Source organism: Eschrichtius robustus, chromosome 11 (assembly GCF_028021215.1).
Source record: "Eschrichtius robustus isolate mEscRob2 chromosome 11, mEscRob2.pri, whole genome shotgun sequence".
In the NCBI taxonomy this organism is placed as follows: domain Eukaryota; kingdom Metazoa; phylum Chordata; class Mammalia; order Artiodactyla; family Eschrichtiidae; genus Eschrichtius; species Eschrichtius robustus.
Window position 1 is genome coordinate 104,669,175 of NC_090834.1, and position 14,794 is coordinate 104,683,968.

The 14,794-nt window shown below is 52.0% G+C and overlaps 1 protein-coding gene across 2 annotated transcripts in view; it reads left to right on the plus strand.

Moving 5' to 3' along the window:
• Nucleotides 1-14,794, plus strand: part of FADS2 (fatty acid desaturase 2) — a 35,877-nt gene that overhangs the window by 12,147 nt on the left and 8,936 nt on the right. For both annotated transcript variants that reach the window (XM_068555508.1, XM_068555510.1), the window contains exon 5: nucleotides 5,737-5,862. In XM_068555508.1, coding sequence (XP_068411609.1) covers nucleotides 5,737-5,862 — 126 coding nt within the window. The remainder of the gene's footprint in view (nucleotides 1-5,736; nucleotides 5,863-14,794) is intronic.

Below are 14,794 nucleotides of genomic sequence, written 5' to 3' on the forward strand. Positions count from 1 at the left end.
GTATGCTTCCCTCCATCAGGTAATGTTTGCTATCTGATACATTGTGTTTCTCTTTTTTTCCCCCTTGGATGCCAGGAAACACAAAGCAAAACATGAAACAGCAACTGTCCCTAATCTTCGTCTTCCTTATATGTATCCTCCCCTCCCACTACCTGTCATTTACACTTTTATCTTTAACCGTTCTGCTATAGATGAGTCCTTTATCAGAAGCCATCTCCAGTACGTTTTGGAAGTATATGGGGCCATGAAAAGGGAATATTGTCATCATATAAGTCTTTTTAGATAAGGGAAATCAAACAGTGTACTGATCAACTGAGCCAAACAAAGGGCAAGAGTTGTTTCAAACTCAGAAGGGAAGGTAGTTCTCTCACCACCCTCCAGATAAGGAGGCAGACCTGCAGTAGCCTTCTAGCTCAGCAACTTTGTAAAAAGACGAGCTCGACTTGCCAGCGACCTTGTGCTGCTGTGATTGATAGGTGTTGTTATCTCTTTGGTTTCCGGAGTAAGTCCTTGCCAATTCTCACTTGGAAACAGACCTCATCCCCCACCCCAGCCCTGCCTCCACATCATTCAGCTGCTTCCTAAGAAAAGCTGTGTCCTAAAGACCCCCATCCCTCCCCACCCTGGCTTCGGAAGAGCTCCGTGTCCGGGTTGAGCGTCTCTCCCTGTGACCCGACCCCATCCAGCTCCTGGCTTGCCGGCTGCGGATCTGGTTGGGCATGAACTACCATTGAACTAGTAACCAGTTCCTCAGCAAACAGTTTGCCTGGACCTGAGCCTGGAGCTGTCTGAGAACCTGGTTTCTTTCCAGAATTTCAGGGGTGAAGGATGCACATAGTTGAGCGCTTTGTTTCATTTTATGCTCTTTTCTGTTGGAGAAAACCCTCCTCGGTATTGAAAGTAACATTGCACTCCGGACCCATGTTATCCCCACACACTTAACAAAGATAGACTGTGTCCTGTTTTCAGACTCTGGGCGGGAGCCGGGAGGGCCTTTCCCGTCTGATGTCTCTCGGTCCTTGAAGGGCCCTGGGACACAGCTCCTGCATCAGACGGAAGATGCAGTCAGGACAGAAGACTGGCCTCCATGTAGAACGTTGACTTGTAAACTCTGGGGTGACAGGGTACGCAGGTTGGGAGGCTACAGGAGGTCAGGGACCTGGGTTCTGCTGATGGCTTGCCAGCCCGCTGCTAGCTGTGTCCTTCGTGCTGTGTCCAGGCCAGTGGTGTGGCTGGGCAGGGGTGCCCCAGAGCGAGGACCATCACAGCTTTTGTGGACTCGCTCTGGCACCCACTGGCCACACAGCTGCAGACAAGCCTTGTAGGTCCAGCTGTTCCTCTGGTCCCTTTGTTGGGACAGAAAGGAGCTGGCTGCAGGGAGGTCCTCGGGTGCCCTGCCAATTTGGACGTCTTAGCTCAAGACAGTGAGGGCACTGAACAGGGTGCTGGAAGCTTCAAGATGTTGGGACCCGCTTCTTACTGTCAGCCTGCACTGCTGTAGGGTTCCACGGGTGAGCCCTCCACCTCCCAACTCCTCAGCCCATGTCACTTCCGGTGGACATTTCTTCCCAAGGGTGATCTTGTACAAAGACAGTTCTGAGAGGTCGAATCTTTGTTTGGCATTGCACTGAGGATAAAATGCAAACCACCAGGCCTGGCGCCATCTAGACTTTACATCTGGAGATGGAAATCTTTGGAACCCACAGCCTTTTCACAACCTTATCTGGGGCCACCAGGGCCGGAACTAGGGTGAGGCAAGTGAGCACACAAGTGTGTCCCAGCGGCACAAAATTTAAGGGGACATCAAAAAGAGTCAGGAATTGAGATAAGTAACATTTTAATGCAATATTTAAAAAAAAAAAAAAAGCAGAATTAATGCCAAAAAATCCACAATGAACAAAAAACCAACATTTCAAATAAAGATCAGGACTGTGTTGAGCCATATTGGAATCTGAAGCCGAAGGACAACTTGTACCTTACATACATGTTTGTATGTATTCGTGTTTTTCTTTTTTTGATGGTAGATTTTTTTTTTTTTAATATACATTTATTTATTTATTTTTGACTGCGTTGGGTCTTCGTTGCTCCGCACGGGCTTTCTCTAGTTGCGGCGAGCGGGGGCTACTCTTCGTTGCAGTTCACGGGCTTCTCGCTGCGGTGGCTTCTCTTGTTGCAGAGCACGGGCTCTAGGCACACGAGCTTCAGTAGTTGTGGCACGTGGGCTCAGTAGTTGTGGCTCGGGGGCTCTAGAGCGCAGGCTCAGTCATTGTGGCGCACGGGCTTAGTTGCTCCGCAGCATGTGGGATCTTCCGGGACCAGGGATCGAACCCGTGTCCCCTGCATTGGCAGAAGGATTCTCAACCACCGTGCCACCAGGGAAATCCTAATGGTTGATTTTTTTTCCCCAGAGCATTAAAATAGTTGAAAACTACTTAAAAATTGGAAAGGGTGGTATATTAAAAATCCTAATATGAAGTTTAAATTGATTATTTATACTGAAACCGAATTTATTACTATGTTACAGTTTAAGTTAATTAAAAATTATTTAAGGGACTTCCCCGGTGGCACAGTGGTTAAGAATCCAGCTGCCAATGCAGGGAACATGGGTTCAAGCCCTGGTCCGGGAAGATCCCACATGCCGCTGGGCAACTAAGCCCGTGTGCCACAACTACTGAGCCTGCGCTCTAGAGCCCACAAGCCACAACTACTGAAGCCCACGCACCTAGAGCCTGTGCTCCGCAACAAGAGAAGCCACCGCAATGAGAAGCCTACGCACCGCCACGAAGAGTAGCCCCCGCTCGCCGCAACTAGAGAAAGCCCGCACGCAGCAACGAAGACGTGACGCAGCCAAAAAATAAATTAATTAGTTTTTAAAAAAAGAAAAAAAAAGTTTTTTAAAAATTATTTAAGAGACTTCCCTGGTGGTCCAGTGGTTAAGACTCCGCACTCCCAACGCAGGGGGCCCGGCTTCGATCCCTGGTCAGGGAACTAGATCCCACATGCCGCAGCTAAGACCCGGCGCAGCCAAATAAAAAAATAAATATTAAAAAAAAATTATTTAAGACTGTCACTTGGTTGAGAGAAATTGTCAGACTTGGCAGTTCTCTCAATTGAAAATGGGATGAGCAAAAGCGTAGATTTTTAGAAATATTGTTGATGAGTTTGCCTCAGGGTCTGCTATGGCTCTTCCCAGCACTGCTGGCCCAACTGAGGGGGCCTTCTTTTGGCTTCTGGAACATTCCACGCTCCCCTTCCCCCAAGGCCTTCACCTAGGCTCTTCCCTCTGTCAGAAACGGGACCCTCACTCTGGCTGGCCCGCTCCTGCCCCAGCCTGCTGCCCAAGGGCAGTCCTCCTGAGTGGCGTCCCGAAACTTTTCCAGCTCTGTCAGCCCACCCCAGTGTGGAGTGATACCCTCCTCTCCCTCTCTAGACAAGGGCTCGCCTCCTTCCCCACTTCATCCCCAGGGCAGGCAACATTGGCACCACATTCCGAGAGCACAGCACTGGGTCACTGTTCCAGGGCAGGCAGGGCTTCCCAGTGCCCAGGAAGGATACGGAGGGTTGAGCCTAGTGAAGAAGGATGGAGGAGAGTCACAGCAGAGAATAGCACCATCAAAAAATGTTTTGTCGTTACAGCCGATGCCAAGTTCGGGGATGGCCCCACCTTGCCTCCTCTCATCCCCGTGGTGCTCGTAGCCTGTCTTTCCTCCAGTTATTCAACAAACATCTCTTGGTTGGTGCATTGTAAACATCGTGCGCACATGCCTTGCCCCTTGATTTCTTTGTGCCTGGGACTCCCTTGCGCTCTTCCCAGGAATTTGGTTCCTTTTGTCTAGAAAGGCCAATGTGTCATCTGATTTCTTAATCCTCTAAGCTCTCATTCGCTGACTTTTTTTTTTTGCCCTGTTGGGTTTTGAGGCCCTCCTGCTTACAGGGGCCTGAGGTCACTGCAAAGGCCACAGCTGCTCAGAGCTGTTCCCGCCCATGGCCGTTAGGGTCCAGAGACTATGTTTGTACCAAACATCTTCCAAGTAAAATATTTGTTTTTGCAGTTAGGCCTTTTTATAGATGGCCAGACCCTTGGCCAAAGCATTGATTGATCCAGCGACAGTTCACCAGTGAAGTCCTCATGCGGAAGAGTCAGAGGAATCTTGTTTCCTTCTTTGCATCACTGGGTGACTTTGTAGAGGGACGTGCCTTCAGAATGTGTCCAGAGCTGGAGCTGGTGAGACAGAAATTTGTGGCCTTGAAAGAAATACTCATGTAATGCTTCCTGTCTCCTAGAATTGTAATTTTATTATTATTGTTATTGGCCGTGCCGCACAGCTTGAGGGATCTTAGTTCCCCGACCAGGGATTGAACCCAGGCCCTTGGTAGTGAAAGCTCAGAGTCCTAACCACTGGACTGCCAGGGAAGTCCCTAGATTCATAATTTTATATTTACCCGTTAGAACCAGGAAGCTCTGTTGGTGATTGTTTATGAAGCTCCGCCAAGCCTTCTGGGTGTGATGTGACTCAGCTGTCACCTCTCAGTGCAGTGGCATGTCTGGCTGCTGGGCTGTCTCTTGCCAGCTACTCTGTGGGCCATCTGAGAGCAGGGACCACTTGTGGTCATTTTTTTTTTTTTTTTTAAAGTTTTCTTGATGTAATTCACATGCTATACAATTTGCACATTTAAAGTGTACAAACCAGGGAATTCCTGGCAGTCCGGTGGTTAAAACTCTGCACTTCCACTGCAGGGGGCGTGGGTTCCGTCTCTGGTCAGGGAACTAAGATCCCACATGCTGCGCGGCGTGGCAAAAATAAAGTGTACAAACCAATGACTTGTAGTATAGTCCCAAATGTGTGCAACCACCATCGCAATCAGTTTTGGAACATCTTGATCACCCCAAAAAGAAACCCCACACCACTTAGCCATCACCTCCCAACCCCCTCATCCCAACCCTAGCACTAGGTAACCATTCATCTTTCTGTCTGTGGATTTCCCTGTGCTGGACATTTCATATAAATGGAATCCTTTGTGGCTGCCTTCTTTCAATTAGCATCGTGTTTTCCAGGTTCATCCACGTTGTAGCGCGTGTCAGTGTTTCACACTTTTTTATGGCATGGCCAAACATATTCCATTGTATGGATCTGCCATATTGTATTTATCCATTCATCAGTTGATGGACCTTTGGGTTGTTTCCGCTTTTTGGTTATTTTAAATAATGCTGCTGGGAACGTTTGTGTACAAGTCTTTGTGTGGCTCTGTTTTCATTCCTCTTGGGTACACACGTAGGGGCGGAGTGCTGGGTCATATGGTAGGGACCACTTCTTACTGTTCCCAAAACAGAAGTGTTCCCCTCTGGACAACACACGCAAACAGGAGACGAGCAGAGGATGGGGGTGGAGCCTCACGCCCGGTGTTGGCAGAGAGCTGAGACTCCACCACACATGCTGACGCACGTGCCTCTCCGTCCATCCCCAGCACCGTCTTATGATCAGAGAAATAGGCCTGGGGCAGGGGGGAGTGACCTGGCCCCATACGGAAGTCCTGGCCAAGGGCCTGCCCAGCACTCTGGACTCAGCACCGGCAGGGCTGCATTCTGACTCTCAGGGGCCCGAGGCCCTGTGTATAGTGGAGAAGTCAGCCCTGAATATTGGACCTGCTAGGAACTGGTCCTGAGCTGGGCCTGTCGTGGATCCCCTTCCCGCGCGCCGAGGATTGCACTGCTCACCCCTATTCCTCCCCCGACAGGGTGCTTCTGCCAACTGGTGGAACCATCGCCACTTCCAGCACCACGCCAAGCCCAACATCTTCCACAAGGACCCGGATGTGAACATGCTGCATGTGTTTGTCCTGGGTAAATGGCAGCCCATTGAGGTATGATGAAGGGGACCAAGTGGCCATGGGGAGTGTTTGGCCTGTGCAGGGATCAGGGGAGGAATCCTGTGGGGTGGAGGGTGTCTGATGTTTACACGAAAACCTTTCCTGGACACCCTGAATTATTCAAGCTGAAATGTCTGTGGGATGGTCTCCTGTGTAAATAAGGGAAGCAGCTCCTTAGAGTATTAGATACCTCCCCACCTCCCATGGGCCGGGGAAGAGCATTTCCTGGCGTGTTCCTTCCAGTTTAGCAGGAAGGCACGATTCCAGAGCTCAAGCTTGGTGCCCAAAGACCAGCCCCAGGAAACCTTACTTGGAGAGTCACAATCCCCGATGCTGGGAGGGACCTCAACAGGGTCTGGTCCCACCTGCTTCACCACAGATGCCAAGCGAGGCTCGGCAGGAGGAGGGCGTGTGTTCAGGGTCACATCGTTTAGTGGCCAGTCTAGGATGAGGCCCCAGATCTGACAGCTAGGCCATTTCCTTCCACTCCATCACACTGCCTTGTTTTTACATTAGTTTTTTAAAATTATTATTATTATAAATATAGAACATACCTGTTACAAGCATTTACATAATAATAGAAATAGACCAAACTAGGAAGTGAGTCTCCTATTATCTCTACCATCCCCCCTTTGCCTCTAGTGTCATGCCCCTGAGGGTGACCACTGTTGACAACATACTACAGAATCCTTCCAGATATCTTCTATGTGTGTAGACACACACACGTATCTTTTTTTTTTTTTTTTTTTTTAAATTTTTATTTATTTATTTCTTTATTTATTTTTGGCTGTGTTGGGTCTTCGTTTCTGTGCGAGGGCTTTCTCTAGTTGTGGCAAGCGGGGGCCACTCTTCATCGCGGTGCGCGGGCCTCTCACTATCGCGGCCTCTCTTGTTGCGGAGCACAGGCTCCAGACGCGCAGGCTCAGTAGTTGTGGCTCACGAGCCCAGCTGCTCCGCGGCATGTGGGATCTTCCCAGACCAGGGCTCGAACCCGTGTGCCCTGCATTGGCAGGCAGATTCTCAACCACTGCGCCACCAGGGAAGCCCCACGTATCTTTTTTAAAAACAAAAATTAAGGGCTTCCCTGGTGGCGCAGTGGTTGAGAATCTGCCTGCCAATGCAGGGCACACGGGTTCGAGCCCTGGTCTGGGAAGATCCCACATGCCGCGGAGCAGCTGGGCCCGTGAGCCACAACTACTGAGCCTGCGCGTCTGGAGCCTGTGCTCCGCAACGGGAGAGGCCGCGATAGTGAGAGGCCCGCGCTCCGCGATGAAGAGTGGCCCCCGCTTGCCGCAACTAGAGAAAGCCCTCGCACAGAAACGAAGACCCAACATAGCAATCACTCAATCAATCAATCAATCTTTAAAAACAAAACAAAAACACAAAACTTAAAACTTAAACAGTTTTTCTGCAACTTGCTGCCTCACCAAATGTAGACTTCTTTGCTCGAGTCAGAAGTGTATGGGCCTCCACCTGGGGCTGTCCAAGTGCTCTGTCGTACTTGTATACCGTAATGTAACCCACACTATTTTATGACAGGAAAAATTGGTGTTGCTAAGTCTTTGAATAAAGGCCCCCCCAATGCATTTCAAGAATTTAAAGACTGTCCTCGTTTAACATTCTGTAAAAAGTAGAGCCTCTATGTGACAGCCTCTAAAAAAAATCTACGTATGCTTTACTTTTCAGAAATACATTGATGATGTAAACCAAAGTTTAGAAGATCCTTGTTGCTTTTCCGTAGATCTTAAGTGTGACCATACCACGCGCAGAGTAGGGGCCCGATAAGCATTTGCCAAGAGAGGCATGTCTGCCCTCAGTAAGGAGCAATGTCTTTAATTGGTCGTATTCCCAGTGGTGCTGGCATCCAAGGATTGGAACAGGGAGAGAAGAGAGCCTGTCCCCTCAATTCTGGTTGGTACCCCCTCTCCCATTTCATATCTGACAGAATATCTGAGCAGAAACATGGCTTTTCTGTGACATTGTCAATTCAGAGGAAATTAGCCAAAACTCAGTACTCTGGAAGTGTGGAGGCTCTCTGGCTGGGCAAGGATTTTATTCTCTGCCAAAATACATGCTTGCGTTTTCCTTCTAGGAAAGAGTTTGCTCTCTTTGATTTGAGGTGTCTAGATAGTAGGACTGATTAACCTGGGTCCATCTGATAAGAAGACAAAGGCCTTCCCTTTCTGGGTGAGGCTTCGTGTTGTAGAGCTGTTGACTGGCTTGACAGATGCTCTCTGTGTCCCTGACAACAAAATCTAGTCTCACCGGTGACGCTGGCAGCAAAGCCGTCTCTCCCCTCCGTGTGGTGGCCAGCGAAACTCCTCCCAACATCTCTCCCTCGACACCTCTCGAATGCCGACTTCTGGGGAGGGGGTGCGGTGGGAGGTTTTGGGGATCTGGCCATCCAGTTGCCAGTGGCCTTGAAAGACCATGGCCACGGCCACGGTGCCCCATGAAATCCTTTCTCTCACATACTCGGGGAAAGGCCAGCTGTTTCTGGGTTCCTGGTTGAGCCATACCCTGGTGTCCACGGGACCATGCTGCCTGGAAGGGACCTTTCTTTTATGCTTAGAAAGTTCTTCATATATTTTCAGTGTTTTATGGTTTCACTTTTTTTTTGGCCGTGTGGCAAGCGGGATCTTAGTACCCTGACCAGGGATCGAACCCGTGCCCCCCACAGTGGAAGTGCGGAGTCCTAACCACTGGACTGCCAGGGAAGTCCCTGGTTTCACTTTTATTTATTTATTTATTTATAATTTTTAATTTTTAAAATTTTTTGGCCACACCACGTGGCATGCGGGATCTTAGTTCCTGGACCAGGGATCGAACCCATGCCCCCTGCAGTGGAAGCATGGAGTCTTAACCACCGGACCGCCAGGGAAGTCTCTGGATTGGAGAATTTCTCCTTCTTCTCATATGGTGGACTCAGAGCAGTGAGGAACCTTCTTGCTGCAGAAAAAGAATATCCCGCAAAGAGAGGCCATGATTCCTTGAGGCCCTGCTGTTTTCCAAGATCTCCAAAACCTACTTCCTGACTCCAAGAGAAAAGTTAGGATGAAGCTGGGAGGTTGGCCAGGAGCGGGTGGGGGAGCTGCATCTCTGGCAACTGTACGAAGCCAGGGCCCTCAAGGAGGACTGAAGTGTTCCAGGTTGGTGGCACCCTCTGGCTCCTGGCAGAAGCAGAGGCAAATCCCCCTTGGAGGAAAGTCTCCAAATATAGGTATGAAGATTCCCATAGGCTAATACCAAGCAATGAGCTCACAATCAGAAGCACAGCACAGAAGGCTAGCCACTATGAGTGAGAATCGGAAGAAACAACATATAACAGATTTAGATGCTATAGAACTCCAGATACTCAGGTCCTATGTACAATATAGAAAGGTTATGTATGAACTTAAGATAAATAAACAACAAGTGATTATCAAAGAGAGCCAGATTTTTGAATGACCAAATGAAGTATAGATATAGACATATATCTCCTAAACAATGGGTTAAATAGATTAGACAGAGCTAAAGAGAGAATTAGAGTCCTGGAAAATATATATAAATAATCAAAAAGTAATATGGTTTGCTCTCCGTTGGGTCCCCAGGGCCTGTGCATAGTAGGCCCTCAACGTATGTTTGTTGAATGAATAAGCTGCTTTGTGTCGGCCCGTGCTGGGAGTTGGAGGCTCGGAGCTGGCCATCGTCCCTCTTCCTAGGATACTCCCAGCCCAGTGAAGGAGCCAAGACGTGCCCTCAGATGGGCATGTTACCAGCTAGGGTGTAGCAGGAGACATCAAGCCAGCAGCTCTGTTGAGGGTGTTAGGAGTTGAGGGAGTGCTGACAGCAGGGCTGTGCACCCAGGGAAGGGGGAGGGGTCTACGGGGTCGAGAGGGTCTGTGTCTAGTGAAGAGAGGGGTCTGCAGGTGGAGAGGGTCTGGCTGCAGACGAGAAGTGGTGGAGCCCCCATCAGAGCCTGGTTCCCTGGACCTCTTTGTTTTTTTTTCTTTTTGGCTGCACTGCAGCATGTGGGGTCTTAGTTCCCCGACTAGGGATGGAACCCATGCCCCCTGCAGTGGAAGCCTGGAGTCTTAACTGCTAGACCGCCAGGGAAGTCCCCTGGTATCACTTTTGAATGCTTGACTTTTGCCAAACGGGACTTGGCTAAGACCGATGGTCAACCTTCATAATTCTCAGGAGTCGGCCAGTTTTCCTGGTTTCCCCTTACCGGGTCACGCCACCCCTTCTGAGTGGGAGGGTATCCTCTCCTGAACCCCAGCACCTGGTCTGGGCTGAGTGTCAGCACGGGACGCTGTCTGGGTGACTTTGGCGTCATGAGGATCCATCTGTGGCTCCCTAGAGCTCACTGCAAGCTTGTCATGGGCCGACTTTTCCCTCCCAGAAAGAATTTACATCTTTACATTCAGCCTTTCCATCCAGAAATAAGACATCTTTCTCCATTTACGCTTGAGTCTCCTTTTTATATCTCTTAGAAAGGTTTTCCTTTTTCTTTTTTTAAATTTATTTTTATTTATTTATTTATTGTTGGCTGTGTTGGGTCTTTGTTGCTGCGTGCGGGCTTTCTCTAGTTGCGTCGAGTGGGGGCTACTCTTCGTTGCCACGCCCGGACTTCTCACTGCGGTGGCTTCTCTTGTTGCGGAGCACAGGCTCTAGGCGCGCAGCTTCAGTAGTTGTGGCATGTGGGCTCAGTAGTTGTGGCTCGCGGGCGCTACAGTGCAGGCTCAGTAGTTGCGGCGCACGGGGCTCAGTTGCTCCGCGGCATGCGGGATCTTCCCGGACCAGGGCTTGTACCCGTGTTCCCTGCATTGGCAGGCAGATTCTCAACCACTGTGCCACCAGGGGAAGTCCTCCTTTTCTTTATATGTCTTGTGGATGGTTTTCTTTTTTTTAATTAAATCCTAGGTAACTTCTGCTTTTTGTCATTATGATAGGGGTTCCTCCAGTGTTCAGGAAACATGCTGATGTCTGGCTAGTTATCTTACGTCCAGCTAGTGTCCGCTTATGTCTGCTTGTGATTCTAGTTGTTTTTCAGTTGATTTTTTTGAATTTCCCGGGTAGACGATCATATCCCTGAAAATAATGAAAATTTAGACTCTTTCTAATCGCTCTACACTCTTATTTCTGACTTGGGTTTTATGGCATTCCTGGAACTTCAGAACAGAATTAAATAGTGGTGATGTCAAGGGCGGTCTTGTTTTGCTCATCCTGCCCCTCCACCACCCACTTTTTTTTTTTTTTTTTTCCATATCATGGGGGAGAACGAGGAGGCCCTTAGCCCTGTAGCTCTGTAAACGGGCTCTCAGAAGGCAGCTGCTTCTGCCTCCCTGCCTGAGATCCTGCTTTTCCTGCCCATCTGGGAGGCTCTCCCTGCCCCATGGTCTGTCTGCAGCTGACCCTCCAGGCTTCCTTCTTGAACAGGCCAAATATTCCCTTGGAGCACCTGTGGCCCTCCTCTCAGGGCCCTTGGGCTGGAGTCTTGCCACCTTGCATGCCTGCTGTGGCTGTGTTCCTCATTTCTGTGTGTGAGTCTGGGCAGGACTTTGCAACTGCTCCCCTCCCCCTTCCCCTGAGCAGACAAGGAAGGCCCTTGTCATTCCTCAGACATTTTGTTCCAATGCTGAAAAGTCCCCTGCACATGCCCCTGGCACCCGCTCAGCCCATAATCCAAGCCCGGCCTTGTGGTCCTCGCAGAGGCTGAGCACAGGAGGGTCAGCTGGCCGGGGCCCAGGGTTGTGGGCCTCCAGGAAGACAGGCCGCCGGGGCTGGCCGTACTCCCCCTCCCTCTGCCTCTGGCCTGTGCTCCCTTCAGCCTCGGCTTGAGGACGTGTCAAAGCAGGTCCTGCATGTGCCGCCACTCCTTGGGGTCTGGACACGACAAGCCACCCGGAGCCTCGCCCGCAGCTCGAGTGGAAGCACCCCCTATCTTCCTGCATCTCCCCTGTGGTGGCCTCACGACCCGAGCTTTCTCCCTGTGTGTGATGGGGACTGTCCTGGAGGGCAGGGGCGTGTGGGTCCTCCAGGCCTGTGGTCCCCACTGGGGAGGAAGGTTGACTCTTTCTGAGTCCCCGGGCCTAGCACCGTGCCGAGCACTGCACGTGGGGCGTCACTTAATCCTTGCTTAACCGTGAGGCAGGAGCTCTCATCAAACCCATTTTATAGATGGAGCAGCTAAGGCTGAGAGAGTAAAATAACCTGCTCAAGGCTACAGCTAGAAAAGCAGTGCCACCATCCAAACCCAGGCTGTCTGGCTCCCAGCCAGGGCTTCCGGGTCCTGTGGGACCCTGCCCGGGGCCACCACCTGCTGGACACTAGAGGCCTGTGTTTGTTGGATCCCTCCAGCTTCCTGATGAATTAAGAAGCCAGAAGCCCCTCCTCCTAGCTTGGTACGTTCTAAAACAGCTCTCCCCGTCCCTTCCCTGCGCCCATGACATACAACTGAGTGTTGCAAAGAACTGAGCGTGTGAAAGTCAAGAAACCAGAAGGTTGGCCCCAGGCCAGGCCTGGCATCACCAAACCACAGCTGTGCTTGCTGGTTTTTGGAGGAAGGCTAGTGCCCTGGATCAGCCTTACCCTGACATGCGACCTTGCAGTTCCCCTAACTGAGGTCATCAAGACGGGAACAGGCGTCCCGTGACATTTTGCATGTTACCGCACACTGGCGCACGTGTAACCGTGACTGGCCTTCCCTCACAGTTCTGAAGTGCTTTCACAGCCCCATCACCAGCGGGCCCTCGACAGCCCTAAGAAGTACTAAGAAGTAGCCATCATACCTCCACTTTACAAATAAGGAGCCCAAAGCTTATGGAGTGGGAGGGCGTGGGGACAGCAAAGCAATTTGCTCGAATAACAGATTGTTTCCAAATCCGGAGCCCCCGCCTCTCTAAGGCTGGGAGCCCTCAGGGGTGGACAGAGAGGCCTGCCGCTGCCCGGGGGCAGGGACTCGGCAGCTCCCGCAGGACAGTCTCGGGCATCGAGGGGACACACATGAGAGCCTGCAGTGCTAAGCGGCTAGGGGCAGGTGGGAAGCATCAGCCCCGTGTAATCTCCTGTCACCCCCTACAGGGCACCATGGATCAGTGCAAATAGGGTGCTTGCTGTGCAAATGCAGCTTCAAACCAACTCCCCAGCTGCGCCCACCCCTGAGTCCTTCTGTGGGGTCCCTCCGCCAGCCAGCCTGCACTGCCTTTAGTGCTCACTCCCCGAGCAGAGCTGGACCAGCCCGAGGGTCCTCTGGGCCTGGGGCTGTCCTCTGGGTTGACCTGCGGGGCAGAGATGTGGTAGGAGGGCTCCTGTCCAGGGCTGGAGAAGCCTGCAGACAAAGTCTGGGCCTGGTTCCTGGCTTCTGGGAGGAGGTTAGAGCAAGACCCGGGGGCCTGTTCAACGGGCCACATGCTGCCCAGAACTCAGACCACCAGACCGGCCACTCAGGGGGCGCCTCTAATCCCTCCCTCCTCTGAAAAGTTGTCCAGAACTGTGTCTGGTGTCCCCTGGCTGGGACCTCTCCAAGGCCAGCCGCAATCTTACTGATAGCCTTCGTGCAAAGGACGTGCATTCTGGGGATGGGTGAGACCCCTGCCGAGGCACAGGAGGCCACACGGAACAAAGGGATTGATTCTGGTGGTGCTTCAGCTGGGTGTGCCATGGCCTCTGTGCCAAGATGCATGTCCTGGGGACAGGCTTGGCTTTGCTCCCACCGGGGCCCCTCTGTCCATGGGCCCTCTCTGTGATTTTGGCAATCACTCCCCTCTTGTGTTCTCACCTGGAGAACAGGAACACTGGCCTAGAGGACATCCAGGGTTTCGCCATCCATATCATGCTTTGATCTCCTAGCTGAAATAAGCAGGAGTGGACATCATTGGATGAGAGCGGCGCCAACCTTCGGAGCCGGGGGTGGGGTTGGGGGAAGGGGGGCTAAGGAGCCGTGTCCCAGGGGTCAGCCCCTGGCATTTATGCCCTTGTTCTCATTGGCTCCTCTTAACAACCAGTGATTTGGATGCCAAACAGGGCTCAGGCGGGCTCAGTGACCTGTGCAGTGTCTCAGCGCAGGTGAGAGGCAGAGTCAAAGCCCAGGCTCCCCACACAGACCCCCAGCATCGCAGGTGCCCCTCTTCGAGCAGCATCTTTTGGTCTCAGTCCCCTAGGGGCCAGGTGGGCTGGTCCCTGGGGGGGTGGACCTTGAATTAAGGAGCTGCAGGGATCCTGTGGGGCCGTGGGTCCCCTCACCCAGGCTCATGCTCATTGTGGCCTGAGCCACTTTGTACAGTGAGGATGGCCACACCCCAGCCAGCCCTCCCAGCCCTCTTCACTTGAATGTCTGGGTGTCAGGGTGCCCTGGGTGGGACCAGGTGACCAGGTGTGGCCTGAAGAGTCCATGTGGTGACCTCCTCTGGCCCGCCGGCATCCTCAAGTGAAAAGTCTCAGCCTGGAAATTGCAGGAGGCTCCGGGAAGGTAGATGTGCCCGGCCAGGTGACTGTTAACAATTCCCCAGGCTCTGACCTGAGTTCTCCTGCCCACTGCGGGCTCCAGGGAGTTTCTCAGGGGGACCCAGGAGCTTTTCTGTCTCCCAAAGGGGTGGAAACTGGCCAAGGAGCTCCCTCTGGGTGTCTGTGCCCCCCACGTGCGCTGTTGAGTTGTGCATTCACTCAACATTTATTTAGTGCCCGTCGCATGGGCTCTGAGTCCACTTTCTTGGGTTCAGATCCCAGCCGGCCCGCTTCTCCTGTGGCCTTGGGTGGTGACTTGACCCAGAGCTTCAGCTTTGGAAGCACCGCTCGTAGAGGAGCGCATGAGCTGAGGCCAGCATGGGATGCGGCTTGGGATCGGCACGCCCAGCGAGGGCTGAGGAAGTGTTGGCCGGAGTGGCCGGGAGCCCAGAGGGGCCCAGCCTTGGGAGCCCAGGGTGCAGAGGACAGAAGCCCCCTG